Below are 21,174 nucleotides of genomic sequence, written 5' to 3'. Positions count from 1 at the left end.
GGACGATACAGAAGTCCAATAGCCACTTTTATGATGCCACTAAGTTCACTCAGTGTTTGCTAGTATAATGGCTTAGTAACAATGAGTTTGAGTGTGCAAAGGGCAGGAGGGTACAGTGGCAGGGTTGTGGGTCTCTGGGTTGAGGAAAGGAAGCCTGCTTTTCTATCCCTCCTAATGGGGAAATGCAGCGAGGAAATCCCTGACCTTAGCTACACAGACGCTGTCATCTTGTGTAGCTGTTAAACTCTGTTTTAAACTCTGTCATCTATGGCTCTGACCCTGCCGGTATGAGCCCTTAAAAGGACTGATAGAAACTGCTATCCCTAAGCTGTCCAGTGCTGTGTATGGAGCGTATACAGCAGTATCGGCGATAGGAGCTGCGCCAGTGATGTCTGACACCAAGGACGCAGAAGGCAGATAATGGCGTGCTGGAGGAAAATGTCCGGTTTTATAATGCAGGGACATGTGACATGGACATCCTATCACACATGCCGTTGCTTCTCTGGCTAAAAGTCCACTTAGCTGTGTGTGTGTCTGGCCCGCCCCACTACACGCGCGCGCTTAGAGAAGGAAGACAAGGACAAAAAAAAAAAAAAAATGGCGATCGCCATTATCCATACAGCAGTGATCTGAATGCGCTGTTCACTATACACTGAAATGTCATAATAGTGTGAGTCACAGAGTGACTTACACTATTACAGCGGAAAGCCAGCTAGGAATTAGCTGTTTTTTTTGCTGCTAGAACCGTTCTCGAACGTATCTAGAACTATCGAGCTTTAGCAAAAAGCTCGAGTTCTAGTTCGATCTAGAACAGCCCCCAAAATCACTCGAGCCGCGAACTGGAGAACCTCGAACCACGAACCGCGCTCAACTCTATTTAAGAGCTCACTCCCGGAACGAATTATGCTCATAATCCAAGGTTCCACTGTATTCCATTTCTTGGCTCTTAACCTGTAATAATGTTCCATATCCTGGTCCTCTTCCTGTAAAAATGTCCCCCATCTTGCCCCATTTAATAATGTCCCCATCCTGGGCTCCATAATTTAATAATGTCTCCTATCCCTAGCCCTTTATTTAGTAATTTCTCCCATTTCTGGGCCTTCTCATTTAATAATCTCCCCACCCTGAACTCCATTATTTAGAAATAGACCCCATCCTGGGCGCTTTTATTTAATAATGTCCCCATACTGTAATAATGTCCCCCATCTAGACTTTTTAATAAAATAATTTCCCCACACTGTGCCCCTATGTCCACTATCCTGGGCCCCTATGTTCCTCATTCCACTCTTCTACTACACAGAGAAAAAATAAATAAATAAAAAAAAAAAAAAAAAAAAAAAAAGATTCTTGTACCGGTCTGGTCTCCTACAGCTAGCAGCATTTTCTTGCTGCTCCATAGTCAGAGGGGTAGCGCATGGCAGTGACATTATACATTGCCCATAACAGGTGCGCTGACATCAGCTGCCGGCTTCTGATAGGCCATTTTAAAGCTGGTGGCTTTCTGTGCCACAATACATTTCAATTGTATGTTCTCCTCAGGCACTTACCAAGGACCTGGGGCCCATCGGAGGATACTCTGGTTTCCCGCCATCTCAGTTTGAGCTGGTACATGTGTGGACAATATAAAAGACTCGTACATGACTTGTTCCTTTCAAAGAGCTTACAAAGCTACAGGGGACATTCATAATGTAGAGGAAAGGTGATTCCAGCTGCTAAATACAGTTAGAGCAGTCAGACTGTGGAACACCCTACCCCAAGAGATAGTAATGGCAGATACTATACCAGTATTTAAAAAATGGCTGGATGCTGTTCTCACAAGAATTGGTATTGTGGGTCCTAAATAATCAATCAGTATAAAATGTATAAACTTTGTGGACCTGTGTTTTTTTTCCAACCTATAACACAATATAATAATAATAATAATAATAATAATAATAATAATAATAATAGATTGTCTCATCAGTTATAAGAATATAAAGATTTATTACTATTTACAATTAATAGCTTTATAAATATATTATATACAAACAGCTGTACAAGAAAATAAAAACATCAAGTTTTGAGTTATTTTTCAACAGAACCTTTTGGAAATAAATGTTAGAAAATGAGTGCAAATTTTTCTTAGTTGCCATGGAATTTTATACTTTTTAGGTTTTTTTTCCTAAGGTATGATCGGTGTTTGAATTACTTCAGAAATACTTTAGTTAAAAAAATGCTTTCAGTAGCGACTCTCCACAGAATCAGTCCATCAGTGAAGTCTATAACTCAAATTTCAAGCATCCAGTCACAGAAAAGTTCTTGGAAGCCTTAGGTTCTTCTGAATTTATTAACAATTAAAAGAAGAACTCTTTTATATGCCTCACAAAACTGTCGGTTCATTGCTGCGTATAGAATGGGATTGATGCAACTGTTTAACCAGGTGAGATTTGCTGCTATCATATGAACAACTTGGGGAGCAGCATTTTTGGCATCAAATATGTTGAGCAACAAGAAGGGGATATAGCTGACCACAAAGAAGAGAAAGACCACAAAACACATGCGAGTGACCTTTTTGAAATCGGATCCAGAGTCCTTTGGTTGGGGCACTGTGGAAGGGGCTGATCGAACGTAATCAGTAGAATTAGATGTCACTGTAGATTTAGAAGTCGTAACATGTTCTGAGATGACCTCACTGGAGGCCCCTGTGTCTACACCACTATCTTCCACCTCATGATATTTACTATTTACCCCAGAATTAGCATTGGAAACATTTGCTTTTGTATTTTTGACATTTGTAATTTTGTACTGGTCCAAAGCCTTGGAAGCAGATTTAACTTTGAGATGGATAAGCAAATAGAAAATTCCAACACAGCTTAGACCCACCACGAAATAAAAGCCCATCAGAATGGTGGTGTAAGGTCTCCCTCTTATACGATGAAAGCTACAAGTACAAACTTTAGGAACTAGCACGTAGACTGGCCAAAGTGGCGCAAAGCTGGCAAATCCTGCCACCCAGGTGGTCAGGAGAATGATTGTTGCACCAGTCTTGGAAAAAATACGATCAAAGAGTTTATTGTTGGTGATGAGAATATAACGGCTGATGGCGATGAGGCACAGATTCATAATTGATACAGAATTGGACACAAACAACAGCATTCCGAATATCTGGCAGAAGGAGGCTCCACTTCTCCAGTGTAGGTGAAGATAGGAGTCTACAGAGAAGGGCTGTAGGAACGTGCAGTACAAGATGTCCGCCACAGTTAGATTGATGATGAGCAGATTGAAACGGGTCTGCAGCTTTTTATCCAAAGCAAAGGCAATAACTGTTAACACGTTGCCCACTGTCCCCACCAAAGACACGATGATACCCCATGTCACAGCAAAGTATCGATAGTCCACAATAGATGGGTGATAGCAGGAGAAGGGATCCGTTTCATTCATCCCAGATTCTGAGTCATTCATGGTGATGTATGGTCTCTTCTACTGCAAATCTTCTTTCTAATGGATTTAAAAATATTAAAGTTACTTTAGTTCACACTATTACACCAAGCTGCATTATACCACATGCACAGAGTATTCGGTGAGTTTTTGACCTTAATATTTGTAAGTCAAAACCCAAAGTGGAAAAATCAGAGGAAAGAGTATAATTAAAAACCTGTGAACCACTACTGCATTTTTTACCCACTCTTATTTTTGGTTTACAAATCATGAAGGTAAAATAACCTCACCAAATACTCAACGTGTGCACATGGCTTTAGACAGATATTAATATGCTTCCAAATTTACCTTCAATTTAGAAAAGGGGGTGGGGTGGTCACATTTTTGGGGGGCGATAAGCAACAACCAGGGTCAGCATTAGGCGTAGGGGTGGAGATTACTAGTACAACCCCCTCTAATGCTGCCGCCTCCTTCTAGTTTCTTCAGCCACTCCTAGTTCTATCTGTTCTTGGGAAAACTGGAAAAGCTATTCCTGGGAAAGCTTGCCACTCAGGATTTTGCAGGAAAGATACAACTAACAGCAGTTAAAGATCATAATGTGGGAAGAGGGGATGAGGCGTGGTAGTATAGTTTATAGTGGCTCTGGTCACCACTCACCGATAGTTAGTGACCACAGCAGAGCAGTCATAACATTGCCAGCTGTAGTGCTCTGATCATTGTGATTACTGATGAGATTTGAACCAGATCTGGGCACCAGGGATGTGGTGGTCAATTCATCCAGTGACCTGTTCTTATACAAGGATGAAGTTACTGCCTTAGCATTGGTGCCCAGACCTGTGTTCACGGTTCACCGGTAATTACTGTGATCCAAGCACTGGAGCCAGCAATGGTCTTCCTTCATCATTGTATTAGAGGGAAATTATAGCGCTAGGCTGCATTAAGTTGGTGCTGGACTCTACCTATAGCTGCAAACTGGGCATGACAAGGGGTGTACACAGATCACAGCTGATGCAGTCACAGCATAGGAAATAGGCAACATATTATTATTATTATTTTTAAATAATAATAATAAAAATAATAATTCTGAATAGTTATCATGTTTTACATAAATTAAAAAGTAAAATAAAATACGAAACCTTTATTATAATCAATGAACAGGAAACATCACTGTCAGGAGTCAGACCTGCACCTGATATTCATGGCCTCTGTAGAAAGGCCATCAATACCAAATTACCTGAAAATCCCCCCTTAACTTTTCTGTTCACCTAAATACGTAAAAGGCAGGTAGGTGCAGAAAAGAGCACAAACTGAAATACATTCAGCATCTTAACAAAAAAATGTAAACTCCATTTAATTTTATCCCCTGTGGGACCATTTAATTTTATCCCCTGTGGGACACAATAATGTAGAGCAATTACATACTTTAAATGGAACATATATTTATAGTGATTTCCTTAAGGTGTGGAATGTATTGCTGTTTTTTCTTGCTGCTTTATATATGAAATTTCAGGTAACCTGTACAGCCAGTTTGAGCCTGGATTGGATGTCCCACAGCGTGTGGTTATACGGCTCTGTACAGTGGATAAAAATACAGGAAACCTTTGTCTTTAGGATTGTAGAAATAATTGCACAACTTAATGTATAGTCTATAATTAACTGTAATGAAGCCTTAGCTCCCGGTTTATGTCCAACAGATAAATAGATAGTAGAGTTGAGCAAAACAATTTGTTGGACCTTAGTCCAGCCCCGGCACGACATAATGTTTGTGACACCACACGGCCATTGGCCACCGGCTTGTGAATCTTTTTGCTCAATTTAGATAAATTCAGGAGGTACTGAGCTCTCCATCAATGAAAATCTTCAAGCGGAAACTGGATAAACACATAGCTGGGATGATTAGTGCAGGGGGTTGGACCCGATGACCCTTGAAGACCCTTCCACTCTACCATACTCTGGGATAAACAGGCAGATAGGCAGATAACACTTTTGTACTGCTCCTTTAGGGGGGTTTGTAGGTCGGTTATGCCTACCAATCCTTATTTGATGACCTATTGAAAGGAAAGACCATCAAAGTGCCTTCATGACCAAATACTTTTAGCATGCTGGGTTTAGTAGACCCCCCATCCCCGCAAAATTATTGAAAATGTCACTAATAGAGATGAGTGAATCAATTCTTCAGCCCTTGGTCCAGCTGCCATGTCAGTATGCTATGGCTTCTGGATGGGATCCCTGTGAACCACCTCCTGCTTGCCAGATTCCCCCCTATGCCTCTTCGTTTTTGTAGATTGATTGTTGCAGAGTGACACATGCATGACAGTTCTGGCAGAAGAAGAGCAGGGGAGGCTGATAAAAAAATAATTTACCCTCACCTACTGTATCCTCACCTATCCCTTGTAGACTGAGACCCCGCAGGCAGGGACCTCTGTCCTCCTGTACCAGTCGGTGCTTTGTATTGTTTATGATTATTGTACTTGTCCCTATTATGTATACCCCTTTCACATGTAAAGCGCCATGGAATTGATGGCGCTAATAATAATAATAATAATAATAATAATAAATTGGTGGAGGCTCATAGAGCTCCTATCTGGTGGCTTTGGACTACTGGGTGGTTGATGGACTAGGGTTCTGCAAATTGATTTGCTTGCCTCTGTTAAAAAATATTTGTAGTACCTTTAATAACTCCTTTGTGACACACAGCAAACAATGAACCACAGCACTTTTGGCCATTTAGAAAAAGTAGCAGCAAACTTGGAGCTTCTAAAAGAATCTCACAAAATTGCAGCCACACTTCTGGGCGGTGAAGGAAAAAGATTAGGAGTGGTAGCCTGCTTGGACTACGCGTTTCGGTGTACAAGCGCCTTCTACATGGTCTCCATGACCATGTAGAAGGCGCTTGTATGCCGAAACGCGTAGTCAAAGCAGGCTACCACTCCTAATCTTTTTCCTTCACCGCCCAGAAGTGTGGCTCCAATTTTATGAAATATTTTCAAAATAAAGATTTGCAAATGCAAAAAATTTTTTAATATATATCTGTATCCTCAAATTTGTCCGCTGGAGTTATAAAGTTTTTTCATTTGGATTTCCCGTGGCTGGCTCCTGCTCTGGTTTTCCGTGCGGACTATCTTCTGGATTGATACTGGAATCCACACACAGGAGTGTACGGGTAAGCTGGCTTTGAAAACTATTTAGTTTTTTGTAAAAGAATCTCAGAGTCATCAAATTTACTATTGATGTCAAACATTTGGTTGGCATAAATGCAGACAAGTCCGTCAGTAAAGACATCAAATAGTCTACAGTGGTGAAAAGTAGTTTAATAGATTTAATAGTTTAATGTGCAGTATCTTTGACACATGTAAGACTTTCTTTTCATTTCATCCAAAATCGGGATATTTTAAAAGGGAATCTGTCAGCAGGTTTTTGCTATGTAATCTGAAGACAGCATGATGCAAGGGTTAACACAGATAATTCAGGGATGTCTGTCTTGTCAAGCTCCAATCTGTTGTTTAATTACTACGTTTATTTAACCAGCAGGACATCTTATTACTTGGACTACAATGTCAAGCACAAGGCAGTCCGGCACGCCCCCTCCTCTGATTGTACATTGACAGTGAGGTGTCAATCTCTAAGGAGAGCCTGGTGTGGGTGGGACAGATCGCTGGACTCTGCTACATGGCTAAATCTAAAAATTCTAATTGTGTACTAATGGCTGCAGCCAGTAATCTAAATTATACATTATTGGATTCAAGATCTATCTGCCTACATCATGCTGCTCTCAGATGAGGTAGCAAAAACCTGCTAACAGAGACCCTTTAAGCTGCTTATTTTGCCCAAAAAGTGTCACACATGAGTAGTAAATCTAGCATATGTTGCGACTGGAAAAAAACATGCCTCCTTTTCCAAAAACCTTTAAAAAAATCAAATCTGACAATTTTTGGGTATAGTCAGGCAGTGCTGTTGCAGTGTGACCGTAATTGCAGAAAATATTTTATTGCATAAAATTCATTTGTACAGTTATGAGGATTTTTCTGAAATAACAGATGAACAAATCCTCTTCACCAAAGACCCCTCCATGACTAATTCCGTAAAGATCTTTGCCTTACTATGTATTTATGTATGCTACCTACGTTTTATATATGCCGTATAATATAAATGATCTATGTGCTAGCAGCTAGCATATAAAAAACACACAATCTCACATCCAAGACCCCCATGATCAGCTCTCTAAAACCTCATTACAAAGTTCATATTAGGCAAATAATCTTTTTTTGTTTACTCAGGACAGACACAGGCAGCAGTAGGACATAATGCTGTAATATTAAGAAGCAAGGAGCCCATTCACTAAGTCACTGAACACAATCTTTATGCTTCGCTAATAATCCACCAATAATGTATGAAAAACATTACTGACTTTTTGGGAACCCTATTAACTACTGGGCTCCTTGGTAGCTGTATATGATGCACAAATATTATATTGGCCCCTAGTAATTGACTTGTTCTATATCATATTCTCTTTAAAAATAATCTTCTAAAATAAAATTATAGGCAAACATTATTAATTTTTTTTTTTTTTTTTTTTTTAAAAAGTCCTGATTTTTAGGCATATTTGTAACCGTGAAGATTGCCCATCAATTTAAATACCATTAGCGCTCCAATCTGGGATGTTATTCCTATGTCCTTTTCTTCACTAGGGGAAAACATTCAGTCAACCTTATATTTTAACGATCTTGTAAAAGCAAAATAGTCTGTTGAATCGGTCCCTGGCCCCCAGGACACGTGCATTGCCAACCCTTAGCATCCTTGTAATATAATGACTTAGTAAAACAATTATATCACAAAGTCCTGTACTCTAATGATTTTTCTGGTAAACCTGAAATTACACACTAAAGGTTGCCTTGTAAGAAATACAATATATAGTATTTATCCTAACAATAATGTTCTGTAAGACCATCGTAATTGTAGCACGAGACTGGTGTAAGACGCTGCCGGCTGCGATATACTCACCAGAGGCACTCACACTTCCTGATGATCTGAGTTTGTATGCTCAGGCTGTCTTTATATAACGTCTTTCCTTAAAAGCCCCACCTTGCTCAATAATTTCCCATCAGTTCTGTAAGAACATTAGTTCTCGTTTTAACTTGAACTGTTTTTGCTGATTCTGTTGTTAACTCTTTCTTCTCTGGTCTATTTTGTGTTGTTATCTCATAGAAGTTTCTATATTACTTTAGCACAAGCATTATTACACTAAATTAAGACACTGTGATATCATCATCTATCACACTATGCGACATCTGGGAAGTCATATGTGAATTATTTTATTGTGATACCAATACAAACACATGATTTATCCAGACTAAATGACAGAATGCTGGGGTTATGGCAAGATCAGATGTTGGCTAAGCTCAATCTAGAGGAGTGAAGGGTATGTAACTCCCTAATTTCCAAGAAGTGATGCCTCTGATCATCATTGATTCCTGTAGACAATGAGTCCCTAAAATGACATTAGAATACTAAACAAGTCCTAAAAATGTTTAAACTGAGTTTCATTAAAACCAGTCAAATTCTTTCTGTTAAAGGGCATAGAGACATTATAAAGGGGAACCCCCCCTCAAGCAGACCCCTATTTATTAGTCAGAGAAGAGAGATGCTAATGGCCCTTAGGCTAGAGTCACACTTCTGTGTGACCCACGTGAGGATCGCATTGCCTGGACCAGCTGCGGCTCTCCTGACAGGAGCAGGTCAGCCGCATGTATTTCTATGTAGTTTACATGCTCCTGTCAGGAGAGCCACTGGCCAGTCCGAGCAGTATGAGATGATCTTCACGCAAATTACACGCAATTGTGACTCCAGCCTTACTATTACTGTCTGGGTCCACACTCCTAGTTTCTCATCACGGGATTGAACTAGCAGACTTATCAGGGTTTCATGGGACAGACCCATACTGCACAACTCATTGCTTTGCTGTCTTTATCTAAAATTTGAATATTTTGTGTAAGTCGCTACCAGAAGATCCCATTCATGCTATATGTACATTCGCCCTCAACCCCTGCAACTTCAAATATTGTCCTGAAGGCCCATAACAAGTTGTAAAATTCTAACTAAATCATTCACTTTGGTCTACTTTAGCCCTCTGCCAAATCACAATGGCGACTCCCCTAAGCTTAGGACCAGTCTGGACCTATGCATTATAGCAAGTAGCTAAACAGAGGAACATGCTACTAGATCTCAAACATGGAAGACTCTGTCAAATCAACCACATGGGTAAATTTTACTCTCATAAAAAGTGAGCAGAAATCGAAAAATGTGTAAATGGACGATTTCTAATTATAATTCTTTTTTTTTTTTTAAGACAATAGGTGTTTAAAAAGTAATCTCTATATTATAAAGCTCTTTAAAAGGTTTCGCAGATTAATCTAGCTTTTTAATGTCTTTGTGTCAGCAGTGGGGTCCTCCTGGCTGGGTCTCCTGCCATAGTATTTAATTTCATGCAAGTGTTGACGGATAGTTTGCGCTGACACTGATGCACTCTAAGTCTGCAGACGGCTTGAATTTCTTTGGAACTTGCTTGGGGCTGCTTATCCACCATCCGGACTATCCTGTGTTGCAACCTTTCATCAATTTTTCTCTACTGTCCACATCAATGGAGATTAGCTAAAGTGCGATGGGTTGTAAACATCAATGTGAATAAAGGAACATCAAGATCTCTGGATATGTTCATATGATCCATATGGATCTATGGACTTTTGATATTTTCAACAATTTTGGTTCTCAAGTCCTCAGACAGTTCTCTTCTTTTCTTTCTGTTCTTCATACTTAGTGTAGCATACAGAAACGAAAATGAAAAGATTGAGATAACATCTCCCCTTTTAGTCTAGTTTCCGGTGTGATTTTCATATTGCCCACACCTGTAAAGGCTGCTTTACACTCAGCGATATCGTTAGCGATGTCGCTCGTGAAAGCACCTGCTCCTGTCGGTTGTGCGTCACGGGCAAATCATTTCCCGTGGCGCACAACATCGCTAGGACCTGTCACACGGACTTACCTGATTAGCGACGTCACTGTGGCCGGCGAACCGCCTCCTTTATAAGGGGGCAGTTCGTGCGGCGTCACACGGCAGCCGTCCAATAGAAGCGAAGGGGCGGAGAGCAGCCGAAAGAAAGTCACGCCCACCTCGTTGCCGGAGGACACAGGTAAGCTGTTGTTCCTCGTTCCTGGGGTGTCACACGTAGCGATGTGTGCTGCCACAGGAACGACAAACAACCTGCGTCCTGCAACAGCAACGATACTTGTGATTAGAATGACGTGTCAACGATCAACGATTAGGTGAGTAATTTTGATCGTTAGCGATCGCTCATACATGTCACACGCAACGACGTCACTAACGAGGTCGGATGTGCGTCACGAATTCCGTGACCCGCAACGACATCTCATTAGCAATGTCGTTGCGTGTAAAGCCCCCTTTACTTGCCTCAGGTAAGTCTGAACATCAAAGTTGTTTACCCACAATTTTAGGAAGGGAAAAAAAGACCGGCTTCACCTGTGTAAGGGCATGGATCTGAAAATCCACAAGTAAATGGAAAAAAGAAAAAAAAATGCGATCCAGCACTATAAAACCTTACATTTATTGAAGATCCATAAACAACATCTGTAAACAGGACATAGACAATGCCACATTGGTTTACGCGGTTCTGGGTATTCACCCCTTAATCATAACCTGAACTGGTTTGATGTTTAAAGAATTTAAAGGGAACAGCAAGGGGTCACACCTACTCACAAAAATGTTAACCCTTTTCTAACCAAAAACAGTTCATACATATATCAAAACAGAATAAAAACATTAAAAAAGCATAAAAATACAAATATTACAATTCTAATAATGAAGGATAACATCTGTGCATTTATTCAAACCATTAGGGTATGACGTTTGCAACATTAATATCCCGTAGGCTTCACGATTGAATAAAGTCCTCCTCTTTTTGATGAAAATCATTTCCAGTGCAAGAGAAACTCAAAACTTGAAAGATCGCCTTTGTGGGTCTGTAAAAAATGTTTTGAGACATTTGAGGGATTTATTGCATCAACATTATATGAATCCCTCAAATGTTCACAAATCCCTTGTCTCAATTGTCTAGTTGTACAGCCAACATAGTTCATATCACATATTTTACAGTGGACACAGTGCACCACAAAATTACTACCACAGTTTATGAATTGTTTTATCACATGATAATTATTTTGACCTTTTTAGTTGAACTTTATGCATTTGTTTCGCATATAAACAAGAACCACATTTATTTGTTCCACATTTGTGAAAACAGCTGGTGTAAGCCATGTTTTTCTATCAGTATTTAAATCATGAGAAACTAAACTGGGAGAAAGAATAGGAGCTAAAAAAAAAACCAAACACCCATTCTCCATAATATTTTTTAAAAATTTACCGACGGCAGTGTGACGCTGTGGCCTATCAGCTCGTCACAGGACATTGTGCAATCTGCCCTTCTGCATGGTGACTATCTCCTCCTTGGTTACGGGTCCCTGGCCTTTGGTGTTGCTAAGAACGAGCCAATCAGAAACCCTAGAAAACACTCTGCACCACACTCACCAGACACACCAATGGGTAGCCTGAAGGGAATAGTGCCGCCCACTTGGGGGGTTGGTAAGGGAGGGTCAGGAGTGTCAGGAGCAAGTCAATTGAGTGGTGACTCTCGAGAGGAGAAGTCACAAGCTGTTGAAGGAGGTTAGGAGCTGGGCTCCTCAGTTACTAGGTGGCAGACGTTGGTCTGGACCTGGTAGGAGCTGGAACCCCGGTCGCAGGGGATCGTGTCAAGGGGCACGGAACTGCCAAGGAGAGCAGCCGGCGGCCTTGAGCCATCTCTGGTCAGGGGCCAGGGCACGGCAGGGTACGTGGACCCTAGGTCGGGAAGTAGCTTCAAGTGTCCTGGTAATTTACCCGACGAGGGCGAAGACTTCATGATTCGTCCTCCACCCGCTTCAAAATCATGGTACTAGCGCAACGAGGGGGATAGGACTTACCCAATACACAGTCCAGAAAATCCCAAGTGTGAACCCTGAGGGCAAGCTCACTCCGGTAGCCATACGGGTGAGCGGGATCCGACTAGTTTCACACTACAGGGGCCAACTAGTCAAGAAAGTGGCAAGGAAAAGGTCACAGGCTAACAAGCAACACCATCGGGCACAGATCCCAGCCTACTCCCTCCCTGCTACAGCAGTGCTAAGAATTCCAGTTTACAAGTTGTCAGTGTCAGTGTTATTGGACTGAGTGAGAACGCAGTGACCCTTTCCTTCCCAACAGTGCTCCCCTTTCACCACCACCAAGCCCCGGGGCACTCTCCCCCTACCCACGGAGGGGTTAAACATCTAGCTGCCAAACCATCGCCACCGGGCGCTATCCATAGCAGCGGTGGTACTACACCTTACCACGCACCGTGGGTGGTGTCACGAACTTTAATAACAAAATCCCTTGTAAATACCCCCCTTTCATTTCGAGTGTCCGCGCGGCCCCTCCCGGGTCTTAAGATCCCTTGAGCCACCGTGGATCCGGATCCGAGCAGCAGCCTGGCTGCTGGCGCTGGGGTGGTACAGCAGCATCGCCCTACTCCAGCACCACCCCTCCCTCCTCTGACCCTGCTCCACTACCGCTGCCGCCCCACCTCTGGTAAGACATCACCGGATTTTAAGACGGACACTATTTTTTTCCTTCCAAATTGGAGGTGCGTCTTGTAAAACAAAAAATACGGTAATACATAAAAAAAGAAATCACCAAAAGAATATAATCAGATTATATATATATATATATATATATATATATATATATATATATATATATATATATATATATATATATATATATATATATATATATATATATTAATATATATATATATATATATATATATATACACATATATACATATATACACACATACACACATACATACAAATATACATATATATATATAAAAAAAAGAAATTACCTATGCTGCAAAGTGATACATTTTTAAAAAATATTATGGAGAATGGGTGTCTTTTTTCAGCTAAAAAAATACCCTACACTAGCTCCTATTCTTTCTCCCAGTTTAGTTTCTCATGATTTAAATACTGATAGAAAAACATGGCTTACACCAGCTGTTTTCACAAATGTGGAACAAATAAATGTGGTTCTTGTTTATATGCGAAACAAATGCATAAAGTTCAACTAAAAAGGTCAAAATAATTATCATGTGATAAAACAATTCATATACTGTGGTAGTAATTTTGTGGTGCACTGTGTCCACTGTAAAATATGTGATATGAACTATGTTGGCTGTACAACTAGACAATTGAGACAAGGGATATGTGAACATTTGAGGGATTTATATAATGTTGATGCAATAAATCCCTCAAATGTCTCAAAACATTTTTTACAGACCCACAAAGGCGATCTTTCAAGTTTTGAGCTTTTTGCTCTGGAAGTAATTTTTTCATCAATACAAGGAGGAAATAGAAAGCGGACTTTATTCAATCGTGAAGCCTACTGGATATTAATGTTGGAGACATCATACCATAAAAGATTGAATAAACTGACAGATATTATCCTTCATAATTAGCATTGTAATATTTGTATTTTTATGGATTTTTTGTCATGTTTTTATTCTTCTTTGATATATGTATTAACTGTTTTTAGTTAGAAAACGATTACATTTTTTGTGAGTGAGTGTGACCCCTCGCTGTTCCCTTTAAATTTTTAGAATACACCAGTTTAGGTTATGATTAAGGGGTGAATATCCAGAAATGCGTAAACCAATGTGGCCTTCATCTAGGTTTTATTTTCAGATGTTTTCTATGGATCTTCAATAAAAGTGAGGTTTTAGAGTGCTGGATCCCATTTTTTTTTCTTTTTTTCAATTTTGGAAAGGGGCCTACAATTTTGTCCCGTCCAATCTTGCAGTTGTGTGGGAAATTTGTTCAATTTGCCTTTTTATTCTCTATATTTTTGTGTTGTTCCAATACACATAAATGATATACGGTAATCATTTGTATGACAAAACATGTGTAATTGCAATAAGTTTCAGGGACAAATACTTTGTTTTATGGAACAAGGTATAGGGTGCCAACACTTTTGGCCATGACTGTATAGTAGCAGCCATGCTGGGAATTGCAAATTTTATCCCATTTACTTGAAACAAGACAAAGCAGCAACACCTAATATGACCACCATGTATACTGGTGAAAGCATTATAAACAATTAGGCTGGGACCACACAGTGACTTTGGCCGCAACACAGGTCAAAAGGACACAGATTGACTGGGGTCAAACTGCGACTCCAAAAAGGTATCTACGACAAACAAGTCTAAAAAAAAACCCCCAAAACTATTGGCTTTGATTATTTGTGACTTGCTTGCTGTGGTTGTGGAACTCCCAATGCGGCTCCTGTCATTTGTATTACGCTGGGATGAAGCAGTGACACAAACGTTTTTGGTCACGGTACCAAATTTGCAGCCAAAGTTGGCGTATAGCCTTAGGCCGGCTTTGCACATTACGACATCGCATGCCGATGCTGCGATGTCGAGTGCGATAGTCCCCGCCCCCGTCGTACGTGCGATATCTTGTGATAGCTGCCGTAGTGAACATTATCGCTACGGCAGCTTCACATGCACTCACCTGTCCTGAGACGTCGCTCTGGCCGGCGAACCACTTCTTTCCTAAGGGGGCGGCCGTGCGGCGTCACAACGACGTCACACGGCAGGTGGCCAATAGCAACGGAGGGGCGGAGATGAGCAGGATGTAAACATCCCGCCCACCTCCTTCCTTCTCATAGCAGCCGGGACGCAGGTAAGGTGATGTTCCTCGCTCCTGCGGCTTTACACACAGCGATGTGTGCTGCCGCAGGAGCGAGGAACAACATCGTACCTGTCGCTGCACCGGCATTATGGAAATGTCGGAGACTGCACCGATGATACGATAACGACGCTTTTGCGCTCGTTCATCGTATCAAAAAGGTTTTACACACTACGATATCGCAAGTGACGCCGGATGTGCGTCACTTTCGATTTGACCCCACCGACATCGCACCTGCGATGTCATAGTGTGCAAAGCCGGCCTTAGCCTAAAGTGGACTTTTAGAAGCTTTTTGATACAGATGATCAAAAAGGGTGCACAGATTAAGCCCCCACCAATTTGTTATTGATAGCCTATCCTGAGGACTAGTCATCAATTTTGTAGAACTAGAAAACCCCTTTAAAAATGGCAGACCTTCCCTTTTTTGAAAGAAGATGAATGAAAGTGAATATCAGTGTGCAAATTGATCATACTGCCTGGATGCGCAGACATAAAGGACTAAGAGAGGAAAAAATGTTTCCATTTAGGCTTCTGAAAAAGCTAACGACAACCCGTATGGCAGCCATGATGACTGTCAAGACTTTTCACCCAACATTCCCAGATATAAATATGCTGAACAGAATATAGATGGGCAGGTGTTTTCCCACTAGTGGAAATATAGGTTGGTTTCGGTGAAACCAGAGTAACACATACATGTAGCATAGATGCAGCCAGTAACATGGCAGTCTTTACAGTTTGTGTTCTTTGTATTATCTAATTTTATTATACTTGCGCGAGTACAACATGGGGAAATATCTTCAGCATTTTAGCATAATGTATATTTCCTGGATTGAATGCCAAGACATGAAAGGTGATCATGGGTGAAGATAAGTTGGCGCTAATCCAGGGGACAATTTTTGCTTTGCAGTCTATCATTATAGGTAGATTTACTGCTTGTGGATTTTCCGTATTCACATTCCATTTAGATTTGTAATAACACTTTGCAGAATTATTTTTAATGCACCTGAGGTGACCGACTTTAAAGGAATGAGCTATAATTAAGGACAGCTTATAATTAAAGACGTTATCAGTAGATATAAATTTGCAATTATTTTCATTTTTTTACAATAGTTACAACTTCTCCCGGTGTTGTCACCCAACTTTTCTGCAGTCACGAAAAGATGGCTACAAGATTTGCTAAGATAAAGAAGTAATGAGTGCTTAACTGCATTACTGGGCATATTAGAGCTCTGTATATGCTATTTGTCACGGGGTATAACACGGTAACTAGGAGTAGGAGCCCTTAGACTGGCACTCAGACTGTGGACCCTAAGCTGTCCCTTATTCCAGAGGTACATCAGATGGTGACAAGGTCTGGACCGCCAGCATAGCCCTGAATCTTAAGTAGCCCTGGTATAACACTACCTCTCCCCCATCTCCTGGGAGGGCTTGGACATAAGTAAAGAATCCCACGACAGACAGGGGAAAACTAAGACTCAAACTCACTGCAACCACACACAGGGGAAAAGACAATACATGTGCAGGAGGAAATAAAGCAGAGGGAGGAAAATTAAAAAACAACAAGGTTATTTTCACCGCACATGAAATGGCATACAACAGTTCACCAAGCACTGGATCACCACACACAAAGACTGGTATCGCTGGAGCAAAGCTAAAGCTATAGTCGATATGAGGAACCAGGATCTACCATCTTTTAAAGGGTAAAGGCGGATGTGATAGGTCTTCAACAACCTGTGAGCCCAGCAGCAATTCACAAGCCACTAGAAGAAATTAACTCCGATCACCAGTGAGCCCAAAATCAGATGACACCTGGCTCTGAGAGTAACTCAACAGCACCAGGTGTCATCTCAGACTCTGCAGTGTGAACAGAGTCTGAAGACACGAAGTCACCTGATGAGATAAAAGCAGAACACCACATGACACTATTGTAAAGGATGCTCTGTCTGGGAGTTATAATGGCAGCCCTGTTAATTGTCAACTACCTTTCCCCAAAAAGTAGTTTTTAACAATTAAAAATTCTAAAAAGAGCATTTGTCAACAGAATTCAAAATACATATTGCAGATATCATTTTATAGATATCTTAGACCTGATGAGATTGGTGTACATACTCATATATTCATGTCAGAATAGCTGTAAAGTTTGTCTGCTTGGAGTAGAAATAGACTGGTTACTGGCTGGAAAACTTTCAATAAGGATTATACAGCCATTCTGACGTGGAATTTCAAACTAAGTACACTAGCTTCATCAGGTGTAAGCAAAGCATTTAATAATGTATACAGTTTCTATTGTTAAATCTGGTGATGGATGCTCTCTAAGGCCCCCTTCACACGTCCGTGAAACACGTGTGTGATTTTCACAGACGTGTCAAGGGTGCGTGTTCCCCTCCGTGTGCCGTGTTTATGGCACTACGTGTGTTCTCCGTGTGTTATATGTAATAACACACGGAGAACGGAAAGCCCCGCCTTACCTTTTTCTTCTGGAGCTGTCTGTTGTGCTGATTGACAGCACCCGATACACGTCACGCCCCGCTGACGCTGCTTCCGGCCCCCAGTGAAGAAGATGCGTTGTTCAAATTCACTGGGGGATGGATGCAGGTGACAGCCACGGCAGAGACTGCAGGTATGGTGGAGGTGAGTTTGTGTTCTTTTTATTTTTTACAATGCCACGTGTGTTTCTCCGGTGTGTGTCACGTGCACCCGCATCCACACTACATCCGTGTGGTACGTGTGCGGGACCGTGCTACCGGAGAAACACGGACATGCATCCATGTGGAGCACACGGCACACGTCTGCTCCACACGGAGGCATGGGCCACTGCCAGAACACGTGCGTGCACATATACCCATTGATTTTAATGGGTATACGTGTGCCCGTGTCTCCGGTACATACGGGCACGGACCTAGCACATACCGGAGACACGGACGTGTGAAGGGGGCCTAAGGCAATATTCCTGTTTTCAGCATTCCACATATGCAAATATTTTATTGAAATGGAAGTGGATTATAGCAGCTAGACTCTGCTTTGACAGATAGTTTAGAGTTAACATGTTAAAGATTGGAATGAGTGGTGACCAGGATGACAGGGAATTTTTAAAGACTGGTCAGGTGATGTTTTACAAGTTCAACATCTTATTTTCTCACAACTGATAGAGACAAACTTGCTTTTCTCTTTCTTATTTCTAGAAAGACATGAGCACACATGAATCAGGCAGCTATTCATGCTTAAGTGGGAAAAGCATTGTTATTTATGGGTATAGCAATATATCATGTGTTGTTAATATTGCTCTTTACCATTACTTATGGTACTGATTATACTTCTAATGAAACCCTATACCGTGTGCCCCAAAAAAAAAGCACTAGGGCTTATTTTCTGGCAAGTCTTATTTTCGGGGAAACACAGTTGGGGGTACATTCACCCCCCCAAAAAAAAGGAGACACTGCTACCCCCAGAGAATTATATTTACCAGACCCCGGATGTCTGCATAGCTCCAAGGTCCTCCTGTGATCTTCGGCGGGCGCTCCCAGCAGATATGCTTCACAGCGGTCCTCCCCTGCTTCTGGCCGACACTCTCACATATCAGGTCACACACTCATATATACACGCACACATACATACGTCAGGTCGCACACACAATCACATCAGATTGTGCACACACACACACACACACACACACACACACACACACACACACCACATCTAGCAATATCAATTGCTTACGGCCAGCAGGGAAAGATGGTACGCAGTGCAGTTGGATGCAAGGACCTGTGGTGGAATGCAGTGAGGACTCGGCAGTGGAACATATCGATGTGTTCTACTGCAGGCCCTCTATGCATTCTATCGCACTGCATCCTAGGTTACCCTGCTGACCAGAAGCTATCAGTACCGCTGGATGTGGTGAGTGTGTGCGATCTGATGTGTGATCTGATGTGTGTGGGTGCGCAATCTGATGTCTGTTGGTGTGCGATCTGATGTGTGTGGGTGTGAGTTCTGCTGCAGGTCCTCCCATTTGGCGTCTGGTGAGTATGATTGCTGGGTCTTCTGTTGTCTTTCTTCTCTTCTTTTCGGGTGTCTGCTTTCTATAAAGAAGTGTCTTGCAATATTGTTTTACTTTTTTAGCTGCACAGACACTTCATTATTAAAAAGCTACTAGAGCTTATTTTCCGGTTAGTGCTTAAAGTTCAGCCTTACACCGAAAATGCTGAAAAGTCCTACTGTGGCTAATTTTTGGGAGGAGGGCTTATTTTTAGAAAAACACGGTATTACTCATTTTTACACTGCGACTCAATAGTAACAAGAACAGTTCAGTTGTATCAATGTGAAGCCCCTCCAGTGTTGTGTCGGTGCATTACCTTCAGGGACTCCACGTGGATGGAACAGTCTGGTCACAGGTAGGAAACCTTCTTTTAGGATTGTCGTGACGCCACTCTCAGAATTGCGGTCAGTGGGGACCGCCACTGCAGATTAAGGGATGCCTGGGGCTGATGGTGGGTGCAGTCAGTTGTAATAGCCTCCTGAGAGTGAGGCAAGCCCCAGGGCCCTGTGTAAGTGTGTGGAACCACAAGGCGCAGAATAACTCAACACAAGCAGAATGTCTTTCAGGGGTTTTACTCACTGTTGATGGCAGGGTGAGTAACCCGGGCGTAGCTGGGATGAACCAGGCTGGAACCAGGCGTCCTTCAGGCTGACTTGTGAGGGTGGCTACTGACTCGCCTTCCTTAGCCCTCTGTTGTTTGTGGTAACCCCGACTTGCAGTCCCTATGGGGGTCACCCAGGGAAGTTGCTGCTCCCCTCGTTTCGGCCCGTTTGCTTGTAGCCTGGACCAGGTCACTCCGGCTGCTTGCCTCCTGTGAACTATGGGCCCTCGCTTTGCTACGTGGCTGCGGACTCTGTGGTGTTGTCTTGGGGGTGTAAAGTGCCCCCTCAAGCAGGTTTGGCAAGGGAAAGGTGAATCTATCCCTGCAATGGGACCTGTTACCCCTGCGGGCCTGGTACCTCCCTAGCAGTCCTCTTACTCTCCACTCCGTTGCTCTCTCTGTAGCCTTGTGTGGATTTTGGACGGCACCACTAGGTGACCGTTCTCCCCCGTCAGTAGTCACTGCGCGGACGCTGTTAGACTGCAACAGCTCCAGGGTCTGCTTCTGCTCTCCCTGAGCTGCACACTAAACCGGCTCACTCGTGGGACCTGCACTGCTGCTCCTGTCTGAGCTCCACTTCCATGCTCCTCACTCCTCCACACTCTGCTTCAGACTGTCCTCTCCTCCACTTTTCCCTTTGTGCCTGCCTACGCCACCTAGCAACCAGGCTCTCTACCACACCCCTTGAGTGGAGATGGAGGCCTCGCCCCCTCCTGGGATCCCCAGGGGTCCTCCCAAAGGTACATGTGTGAGACCTGATCACTATGCGCCTGTGTAGTCACACCTCGGTCAGCCTTCTGGATTACCTGTTTTGTACTGTCCCCAGCATGGGTGCAGTACTCAGTGGTGCCTGACCAGGTCAGGGGCGCCACATCAACACAAGTTCCTCTTTATCACTTTCTTTTCATTAACATTTAGGTTAAGGTTACAAAATAACGTTACAACACAACAGCCTTTACTTAACCTGCAGTAGCTGACGTAATGCAATTTGGCCACAATAATGTTAAACCTGGAGTTCAGGGACCGCCTTACAGTCTGGTAGCACTTTAGAAGGGGTTGAAAGAAACAACCAAATACTGCTTGGTCAATTTTTAATGCTCTTTACTACCCTTTAAAATTGTTAAAAGGGGTTAATTATTCAAAGTGGTTGTCTATAAATGAAAATGTATTCATATACTGTAAACTTTTCCTCATTTTTTCATGTTACACCCGTTGATCTAAACTTATTTTGTTGGAATTTTATAGGATATACCAAAAATAAGTAGCAGGTATTTAGAAAATCAAGTAT

General features: G+C 42.1%; 1 protein-coding gene across 1 annotated transcript in view; it reads right to left on the bottom strand.

The window, feature by feature from the left end:
- Positions 1-2,010: 2,010 nt before the first annotated feature.
- Positions 2,011-21,174, bottom strand: part of GPR84 (G protein-coupled receptor 84) — a 37,882-nt gene continuing 18,718 nt past the window's right edge. The window contains exon 2 of the mRNA XM_075334516.1: positions 2,011-3,477. Within this exon, the coding sequence (XP_075190631.1) occupies positions 2,308-3,441 (1,134 nt within the window). The 5' untranslated portion in view covers positions 3,442-3,477 and the 3' untranslated portion in view covers positions 2,011-2,307. The remainder of the gene's footprint in view (positions 3,478-21,174) is intronic.

This window comes from Anomaloglossus baeobatrachus, chromosome 2 (assembly GCF_048569485.1).
Source record: "Anomaloglossus baeobatrachus isolate aAnoBae1 chromosome 2, aAnoBae1.hap1, whole genome shotgun sequence".
In the NCBI taxonomy this organism is placed as follows: domain Eukaryota; kingdom Metazoa; phylum Chordata; class Amphibia; order Anura; family Aromobatidae; genus Anomaloglossus; species Anomaloglossus baeobatrachus.
The sequence above is the reverse complement of the archived record's forward strand: the minus strand, read 5'-3'. Positions and strand labels throughout refer to the sequence as shown.